Genomic DNA, 10,400 nt, shown 5'->3' with positions numbered 1-10,400 from the left:
TTTTCAATCCAGAGTAAATGGTGTGTGCTATTTTCAGCCTCCCGTTTCTAAAATGTAAAGCTGTTAGGAACAACAATAAAAGTCTAAACATCGAGTCAGAAAAAGGAAAGTGTTGCAGTTGAAACAAGGAAATTCACAACACCAGAAATAGGGAACCAAATCATAAAAACAGGAAACAAAATTTGACTTAACTATTTAGGGATCTACATCAGGTATCTTTATAAGAGCTGCAGTTATGGGCTGTTGGTAATTGGATTTAGAGAATAAATCTGGAGATGGTGCTGGAAATTTAGTTTGTTACAGTTTGAATGAAAGTTAGACAGTTTGGAAAACAAAAACAAGTCTCTTTATAGCATTAAATTCATTCATAACATTCATTAATCTTAACATTTCTGGAACTCCCCTTCTTTCATTAATAAGATAAGGTAAGATAAGATAAGATAGCCTTTAATGATTTTACAGTGGAGAAATTCACTTGTCACATCGGCTCAACAGTCAAAAGAAGGAAAAGGTGCATGGGGTATATACAGTATATACACAGTGCGTCCATATATATATATATATGTGTGTGTGTGTGTGTATGTATACATGGGATGTACCACCGACAGATAGAGGCCAATGTGACCAAATCCTATCAATGGCTAGAGAGCTATAAAGGCCCAAATCTATCAAACCAGGCAAGATCCAAGGTGCGGGCTATTGTCCCTGAAACAATCCACCATCTCACAGCAGGGTGTACAGGCAAGAAAGGAATACATGGAAAACCATAACCAAGTGGCCTCAGGTCAAAATGGGAGCCACCTCCAAAGAAAGACCAGTGGTGGAGAATGTCAGAGCTAAAATCCAGTGGGACTTCCACATACAAACAGATTAAATAGTGGTGACCAACCAACCAGGAATTTTGATCATTGATAAGCAGCAAAGGACGGCCATAGTGACCAATGTAGCAATCCCAAATAATGGGAAAATCCAGAAGAAAGAGCGAGAAGATGGAGAAATACCAAGGGCTCAGGGAAGAACTAGAAGAAGCCCGGAAGGTGAAAGCAACTGAATCCTGGGTTTGAGCCCTGAATTAGTTTTACTCTGCATGCAGTATTCATGTTCTTCTTTGCAAACTTGGGTTCTCTCCCCCAGTCTAACAGTCAAGAAACATGACTATTAGGTTAATTGGTGATTATAAAATTACCCTAGGAGTGTGTGTGTGTGTGTGTGTATGGTTATCCATCTCTGTGTTATTAGTTTATTTCGATTTGGGTTGTGGCGGCCTAGTGGTTAGGGCATTGTGCTTGGAATCCTGAGGTTCTGAGTCCCAGCCCCACTCCCACAGACTGCCACTCTGGCACTCTGAGCAAGATCCTTAACCCCACATCGCTCCCCAGGTGCCGCACATTAAATGCATAGAGTTAAATTAATTGCTCTGTTCTTGTGACAGTGTAATGACAATAAAAATATGGAAAAACAAAGATTAGACGTTTCAGAGTTTTTCTTCGTCTGATTAACTTCTTTATTACCCATCAAATATATACATGTAGTTTTTGTTTACATTAACTTTGTTTCCTCTCTAGCTTTTTTGTAATTGCAACTGGTAATTTATTGCAGTTTTTAATTGATAAAATTTACTTTATTGTTCCTAAATGTATTTTTAATTACTGATATAATTCATGCATGTCATTTCCTTTTTCTCTTTTTTTAATTGTAACTTATTTCCCTCACTTTAATCTCAATTTTTCATTGTAATTGTTAGTTGTCTTGCTATTTTAGGAAGTTAAAACTGAATCTGTTCCTGTTGTGGTCCAGCTTTGATGACTCAAAAAAAGTGGAAATCCACAAAAGCTACAGATGCATCATGGACTAATTTTACGCAAGCAAAAGAAAAATTTTTCCAGGTAAAGTCCTTTGGTTTTCTCAGTTTATTTTCTCCTCAGGCAAGCAAACAGAAAAAAGCCAAACATTTCCTCCATGTTTCTATTGTGCAGGTAAAAAAACATACGCCCACCCAGATTCCTGCTGGTCCTACTGTTGACAGCCTATTTATAAAAATAATTCACCCAAATTATTCATAACTAACCAAAAACAGCCAAAAAAATAACTATAATAATAATCATAATTATAAAATAATAATTATATAAAAAATAACAATCTCATAACAGATATCAAACAATAAAGTAAAATAAAATTAGCTAGATTATGCAAAAAAAAAACAAAAAACTTATATTATTAACAAAAAATAATTGGCTCCTACAATTCCCAGTTGTGGATGTTTTTCCACAATTACTTGACAAAAACACTGTGGTTAATAATGCACATCAATAAACTAACATTAAAGATGATAAGTACAGAATTCATGCTCTTTTCAGAACAAGATGTTGTGTTTTTTAACAAAAACACATTATATAATAAATTTATGTAGATTTTGGTTCTTGTAAATATCAATTTTATGCAGAATGATTATTGATAAAAGTAGGTAAGTATTGACAATGGAAAAGATGTTTCGCCCCCAGAACCTGAAATATACCTTTTATCAAGACGAATGTTTAAATATATACTTTTATTTGTTAGCAAAGGCTGTAGGAAAGTATAGATTGTCTTTATTCGGAAAATATGGATGTCGTGCTCTTTCATTTTCTTGTTGGAACAGTTGACCCTATTGGTTATTGCCTGGCCACCCTTAGAAAGATTTTCTGGCTACGCCTCTGACTCAGCAGGGGGCCTGGAGACTGTGCGCGCTCTGCGCATGCGCTGACCGGCTGAACCAAAGGTAGAGAAAAGGAGGATGGAGACTGTGTGCATGATTTATCCGAAACGTCTGAAACTAACTGAATGATATTATTATAGGAGTCTAGGGCTGCTCTATGTAAGTGCTACAGTTGATATTTATGCTTTATAAAGCCGTTACAGATCTCTGGTTGCTGTGGAAACGAGGACTATGACATCTCATCCTTTGTCTCTGAACGAGGAAATACAATATAAGTTGCGTCCTGCTGAGGAAAAATCTTTGCTTCTTTGACATTTTTGATCGTTGGATTTTATTTTTGTTTGTTTTTTTACAGAAGTACATAGAAATGTTAATCGTGGAAATAGATTAAGCATCCTCCGAGTTCAGGATCTGCTATAGAGGTGATGCAATGTGATGAAAGCCATCAGGAGTTATCTGTGTATCTTTATGATTCAGTATTTACTTTAATTTGGTCATCTTAAAAATCTCCTGGACCAATCAGTGTATCGGGCCGATCTGTAAACGGCTGCAGGCCAGGATCTCCCTCTGTTTATCAGTCAGTAGATGCTCTTGTTGCTGACGCTCTTCCTGTTCAGGCTCCACCGACACCTCGGCCTCATGTTCAGCTCAGACAGACTCACTGTCCCGGAATATGTCAGCCGGCTGCAGAGAGGGAGGAGCGGCTCTGAGCCCAAGCCGGTCTCCCCGGGGCTCAGCGCAGACGTCCAGGCGGTCCTGAAGGACTCCCTCCCCGCCCTGCGGGAAGCCATCAGGAGCCTCAGGACAGCCAAAGAAAACTGCGACTCAGACGAGACCCGCAGGGCCGTCGCGGAGATCTACCAGCTGGTGGAGGAAGCCTGGGTGCTGCCCACCGTGGGCCGTCAGGTGGCGGAGGAAATCTGCAACAGGATCCGGCTGGATGGAGGCCTGGAGCTGCTGCTTCAGCTGCAGCAGACATCAGCCTTGGAGATCATCTATGAGTCTGCGAAGCTGCTGGAGCAGATCCTGATCTCAGAGAACAGGTAGGGATCCAGCCAGTCTGTGAAATTCTATTCAGTTTATTTATTTACAGTTTATTTACAGTTACACCAGATCATACAGTTTAATTGATTAAAAGTTTTCTATCTGAGGAAAACCAGTTGATTGCATGCAATCCCTCACTAAGCATGCTTGTAGCGACAGTGGAGAGGAAGAACTCCCTTTTAACAGGAAGAAACCTCCAGCAGAACCAGGCTCAGTGTGAGCGGCCATCTGCCGAGTTCTACTGGGATTCAAGGAGACAGAAGCAGAGATACAAATGAAGTTACAATTGCCTTAATAATGACACTGTGTCACAAGAAGGCAGGTTGAGTGTAAATTGCAGAGTCAGTCACTGAGAATTTCTCTATTTTGGGGGATAAATTATTTTATTTATGTCTCTATTTTCAGCTTTGAATTTCTTATGCTTAATAACTTTGTTTTAACCACTCCAAATTTAAAATCTGGACCTTTTATATTTTGGGTAAGCCATTCCAAAAACTTAAAATAAGTAACTTTTCACCTAAAATTCAGTCTTTAATATGTATTCTGTCCTGTCATAGTACAATGTGAGTCCCAGCTTTAAACATGAATTTATGGTTTGAGTTGGATATGAAGACTTTAGAGGTATTTCTCCAACTTATTTGTTCCACACATTTATTCTGTGCATTGCAACTGAACTGGAAGTTAAACAGCCAAATATCACAGTGCTTGATGATGGGTAAAATCTTTGTTTTGGTTTGAAAGCCTTACCTAAACTTCTTCAAACTTTAATTCTCTAAGCACATGCCTATCAGCCAGGAGGCTTTTGCCCTGTCTATGTAAGCAGCTGCAAGTATCACAGATGGTTGTGGACACAGGTGTTTCAACAGGAATGTAATCCCAAACACAATCTCCTCTTTTGGGACAGTTACAGCGGGTTAAGCTTCTGGATCTCCACCTCGTTGAACATTTGTGGATTCTGCTTTAAAGCTGGGTCATTGAATTTGTTACCATCATGTTTCAAAGGTGTTATTGGAAAAAGCAACATTTATATGAGATTGTTGTCCATGGTAAGTGGATGAAAACCTCCGATTGGAGGAGGACATTTGGGAAAATAAGCAGAGCTGTTGTTAGATACGTATATTTAACTGGTAAATCTTTTGTTAGTTAATTTGGTGTCTCCCCAGTGTTCTAATTATCTCATCCTTCTGCTGACAGGGACTATGTTGCTCGCATCGGTCTCGGGGTCATCCTTAACCTGACTCGACAGCAGGATGATGCCCAGCTGGCTCGCAGCGTCTCTGGCATCCTGGAGCACATGTTCAAACACAGTGAGGAGACATCCGTCCAACTTATCTCCAACGGTGCCCTGGACGCCCTCCTCTTTTGGTGCAGGGGCACGGACCCCACCGTGCTGCGGCATTGTGCCGTGGCGCTGGCCAACTGCGCAATGTACGGTGGCCACCGCTGTCAGCGATGGATGATCGAGAAGCAGGCGGCCGAGTGGCTCTTCCCTCTGGCTTTTTCCAAAGAGGACGAGCTGATCCGCTTCCACGCCTGCCTGGCTGTGACAGTGTTGGCAGCGAACAAAGAGATCGAGAAAGAGGTGGTGAAGTCTGGAACCCTGGAGCTGGTGGAGCCTTTTATCGCCTCTCTGGATCCAGATGATTTCGCTCGCTCTTTGTTGGACAGTGCAGATTGCATGCAGGGAAAGACAGCATCTGACCTCCAGCACCTCTTACCATTACTAGATGGAACGAGAGTGGAGGGAAAGTGTATTGCTGCCTTTTATCTTTGTGTTGAAACTAGTATCAAGTCCCGCCAGCGCAACACCAAGGTACAATCACTTTACCTGCCACAAGCCCCAATTAATACCCGTGTGTGTGGAAGTTTTGGTGCATTACTATAATTCTCATCTTCATTTTTTAAAAGATATTCCAAGAGATTGGAGCTGTGCAGAGCCTCAAAAGAATCGTCATGTACTCCAGTAATGGCACCGTCTCCAGTCTGGCCAAACGGGCCCTGAGTATGATGGGAGAGGAAGTCCCAAAACAGGTCTTGTCTTGTGTGCCCAACTGGAAGACCTTCGAGGTGCAGACATGGCTGCAGCAGGTTGGCTTCAGTGCCTTCAGTGACCGTTTTCAGGTAGGTCTTAGATCAGACTAGAAGACTTCACAAAAATACACTTTGGTTAGCTGTGAAAATAAATAGTCAGAAAAATTTCCAACCGATGGTTTCTATGAGATCAATTTACCTGTATGCAATACTTTGTGTCAATCTGTTAAAAATGCAAATCAGATAAAAGGTTAAGGTTGCTAAGACACTGTAAACCTGCTCTAATTCCCACTCGTGCATTCTATAGGAGCTTCAGGTGGATGGAGATCTGCTGCTGAACATCACAGATCAAGAACTAAGCTCTGATCTCGGCATGGCTGCAGGTCTCACCCGCAAAAGGCAAGTAGCTAAGACCCTTCGCACCAAAACACTGAGGTAAAACAGCACAGGTCTGAAAGAAAGCAATGCTTTGGTCTACCTCTAGGTTTCTGAGAGACTTGCATGTGCTGAAGACATACGCCGACTACTCCACGTGCGACCCCAACAACATGGCTGACTGGTTGGCTGAGGTGGATCCCCGTTTTCGAAAGTACACCTATGGCCTTGTCCAGTCAGGAGTGGACCGCAGCAACGTCCAGCTCCTTACTGACCAGCAGCTGCAGCACGACTGTCAGGTTGAGAATGGAGTCCACCGAGCAAAGATACTGTCGGCCGCCCGCAGGCCGCTAAAGCCGTGCCACACAGACGCCCATCCTGCAGGACCCGACGTCTTTATCAGCTACCGTCGGACCACCGGCTCCCAACTGGCCAGGTATAGATTTACAGGGAATTCAAATGTATTTGCACACACAACCAAGTTATAGGAAAACAGACATTGAAGTTGGTTTTCCTTGTCATCCAGCCTTCTGAAGGTGCACCTACAGGTCAGAGGTTACAGCGTGTTTATAGATGTGGAGAAGCTGGAGGCTGGGAAATTTGAAGACAAACTGATTCAGAGCGTACAGAGGGCCCGCAACTTCATCCTGGTCCTCTCGGCCAGCGCGCTCGATAAGTGCATGGGTGACACCGATATGAAGGACTGGGTGCATAAGGTCAGGAGATTCATCTATTCTCTTAAAAATCTACTGTTAGCTGTATTTTCTGAAATGGATCTTAATCTCTAACGTTGAGGGATCTTTGGTGTATTAAATATCGAGCAATTGATGTCTGTATTTTGGTCCAAATGTATCTGCAGTAACATTGAGGTGTAAACATGAAAAGAGTTTGTTGTTTTAGGTGTTTTATTTGTCTGTTTAGATTTTTTTTTTTGCTTCAATTCAGTATATTTATTTTGTGGCAAAAAATCCATCAGATGGAATCTCAAGGTACTTTAGAAGATAAACAGGTCTGCCTCATGTTCAGTTGTTTTTAAAGCCGCCTAACCCAAAACCAGATAATTAAAAGGGTATTTTCAACTATCAACATATTCAGTGTAAAGTTTCTGTTGCTGCAGTTGTTTAAAGAAAACCATCAAACCACAAACGGGTTGGTCTGGTGTTTCTGTGAAGAAAAACATTATACAAGTCTAAACATGTGGAAAAAAGAGACTTTTTTTGAACTGACAAGTCCTGTCACATGTTACAGCTCTGGTTCAGGAGCAGCAAATGAGAGAGGTGAGATGAGGCAAAATCATCTAGATTTTTTGAAAGAAATTAAAGGAAAAGAATAAAAGACTTGGAGCAGGAAACCGTATCTGATACAGGAGCCAGGTCTGGATAAGGGCTGGAGCAGAATCTGAATCTGGGACTCTTTATGTGCTGGATTGATGAGAGTCCGCGATGAAGGAGAGCAGTGCAGAAAGGGACAGGAAAGAAAATGTCCCTGCAAAACACAAAACATGGGCAGAGACTGTCAAAAAAGTCTTTGGAGTATGTATGTTTCTTTTGAATAGTCCATCAGTTTGGAAACGATGGGATGTTACATTGCATAATGATGGGAAAGTTAGTTTTCCTTAACATCACGATCGTATCTATTTATATCTTATTTATTTACATCTTATTTCTCATATATTAAGGTTCCCAAAGTTTCTTTGCTGGATCCGCCTTTGATTTACGAGGTTTTCAGACTGAAATGTTTCTCATTCATTGAGTCTTCATATCTCAAATCTCAAGTTTACATGTTTTTACGATCGCTGCAGAGACAGATCTCAATTGGAACAAACTGTTAAAACGATGTTAAGGTGGACATTTTCTAAATTCTTTTGTTTTTTGGCTAACAAAACCTGCTGTAAATCACCTTGAGCACAGTATCTCCATTGTGAAACATGATAGTGGTCATGCTCTGTGCAACAGTGCATGAGGCAATGGATGCACCGATTTATGCTGTACTGGCATATACTAAAAAAACTAAATCAGCTGAACTTGGTTAAACTTCAAAGGTATATACTTACAGAAATGTGATGTTCTGCTATATTATTATTATTTTTAATTAGCTTTATTTCACTGCATTGTACCTAAGGTCATATTCTACATGTCATGTTACTCCTTCTGACATCTTCTCTACATGAATTATTAAGTTAAAACAACAAACGTCTGAATGCTGAACTATACATGTAATTGATTCCATCCCTTTGTGCCCTTTAAAATGTCATATTTAAAAGGTTGTTTTATTGCAGGAAATAGTCACGGCTCTGGCTGGTAAGAAGAACATCGTCCCTGTCGTCGACAACTTCCTGTGGCCAGACCCCACGTCTCTACCAGAGGATATGAGAGCTATTCTCAACTTTAATGGCATAAAGTGAGTTTTATTAGACAGAGCTTTATATATTTCACTTATAATTTGTTTTATATTTATAGTTCTGCACAACTAACATAATCCTCGTAAGGTGTTTTGTAGATAAGTAAAATACCACAGAATTGAACTTCAGCATTTTTTGTGTTATAGATGGTCCCATGAATATCAGGAGGCCACGATCGAAAAGATCATCCGCTTTCTTAAAAGACCCCATGATGCAACTGACACCTCAGATGAATCCAAAGCGCAGAAGAAGAAATGAATTGATTCCAAGAAGCACTTCTAAGACTGTGACGCCATCTTCCAGCGAACAGCTGTCAGACAGCTTTCCCTGCTCTGCCCAATAGCATGTGAAGTATAATGTGTAGTCTGCTTAAACAAACGCCCCTATGACCAGATTTAACTGTTAAACCAGGAGGCGATTCAAAAAGGGAATTGCAGACTGTATGTAACTACGTTTATGCCTTTATTGTTACTCCTCACTAACTGCTGTATTGGTGTAACCACGTTCAGTATATGCCTTTCTGAATCTCAGGAAAACAAGTGATAGACCAGCTTCACCCAGAGACATCATCAATAACAGTTTCTGAAGGCTCCACCAATCCTTCACTCCCTACGTTATTACATACTGCAATAGTCCTTTCTGTAACGTGTATATACAATAATAAATCAGCCTAGGCCTCTGATATGACTCTGCTGTCTTAGATTTTATACTGTTATTAAACAGAGAACTTTTTTTTGATAGAAGTGACTGCAGGTGGTTTAATCTAAGCTGCAGGGGTGACATCTCTTGTCATCAGCTCAGAGGATTGGACCCAGAATTCAGACGAGACAGACAGTGATAACTTAAAGGCGTTTATTAAAAGGCTGGGTGTGTTTGCTCATCAGCTGGACACGCTGCGGGAATGCAGGCTAAGATCACTGACTTCTGAAACTCCAACGGAGAACCACAACGAGCTTGAAAGTCACCAACCTGGCAATGTTCAGTCTGTGCACAGAAGGAGTGAAGGGAAGAGGAGCAGCGATCAGCAGCAGCCAGAGCACACAGAGGCAACAAACGATCCAGAAGGGATTATCCAAGCCGTGGTCAGAAGACAGGTCCAGGGTCGGCGACAGATAAAAACCAGGTAAATCCAGAAACACAGGCAAAACAGAGCAGAACAGGGGCTGCCAAAACTCAGAAGTCCAGTGGGGAGAAACAGGTCAAGATCAGGCAGAACAAACACACACAGAAAACGCTAGAATTAGACTTGCTGGAAGCTGGAATAATCTGGCACCATGGGCTGGGACCCAGTGGCATAAATAGCAGAAGAAACAGGTGGATCTGATAAGAGATAATCAAGCTGGGGAAAAAACAAAACAGGTGAAAGTAGTTAAGTACAGTAAAGAAGAAAACCATAAATAATTATTACAACCTGTAAAACCTTTTTATTATTATTTTAAAACCTGAATTAACACATCAAATATACATCCATCTTCTGACACGCTTTATCCCAAGTGGGGTCGTGGCACCTATCTCCAGCTGTCTACGGGCAAGAGGCAGGGTACACCCAGGACAGGTCGCCAGTCCATCACAGGGGAACACAGAGACAAACAACCATTCACACTCACACCTAAGGAGAATTTAGAGAAGCCAATTAACTGAACAGTCATGTTTTTGGACTGTGGGAGGAAGCCGGAGTACCCGGAGAGAACCCACACATGTTCAGGGAGAACATGCAAACCCATGCAGAAAGACCCCGGGCTGGGAATCAAACCCAGAACCTTCTTGCTGCAAGGCAGCAGTGCTACCCACTGCTCCACTAAGCAGCCCACATCAAATATCACTGTATTTGATTCACAGGAAGGATTTTATCGT

At 41.4% G+C, this 10,400-nt stretch overlaps 1 protein-coding gene across 2 annotated transcripts; it reads left to right on the top strand.

Moving 5' to 3' along the window:
• Positions 1-2,717: 2,717 nt before the first annotated feature.
• sarm1 (sterile alpha and TIR motif containing 1) lies at positions 2,718-9,399 on the top strand. 2 transcript variants are annotated; one of them, XM_015390955.1, is made up of 9 exons: positions 2,718-2,758; positions 3,313-3,738; positions 4,934-5,552; positions 5,648-5,860; positions 6,078-6,169; positions 6,255-6,581; positions 6,672-6,861; positions 8,424-8,545; positions 8,693-9,399. In XM_015390955.1, the coding sequence occupies exons 2-9, from the start codon at positions 3,335-3,337 to the stop codon at positions 8,802-8,804; spliced, it is 2,079 nt and encodes a 692-aa protein (XP_015246441.1). In that variant the 5' UTR covers positions 2,718-2,758; positions 3,313-3,334; the 3' UTR covers positions 8,805-9,399. The 2 variants fall into 2 exon arrangements, with proteins under 2 accessions (XP_015246441.1, XP_015246440.1); XM_015390954.1 differs by having other exon boundaries at positions 2,749-3,738; positions 8,693-9,273.
• The last annotated feature ends 1,001 nt before the right edge of the window (positions 9,400-10,400 follow it).

This window comes from Cyprinodon variegatus, unplaced genomic scaffold (genome assembly GCF_000732505.1).
Source record: "Cyprinodon variegatus isolate N-32 unplaced genomic scaffold, C_variegatus-1.0 Scaffold520, whole genome shotgun sequence".
Classification (NCBI taxonomy): domain Eukaryota; kingdom Metazoa; phylum Chordata; class Actinopteri; order Cyprinodontiformes; family Cyprinodontidae; genus Cyprinodon; species Cyprinodon variegatus.
This window is presented reverse-complemented; position numbering and strand designations above follow the sequence as displayed.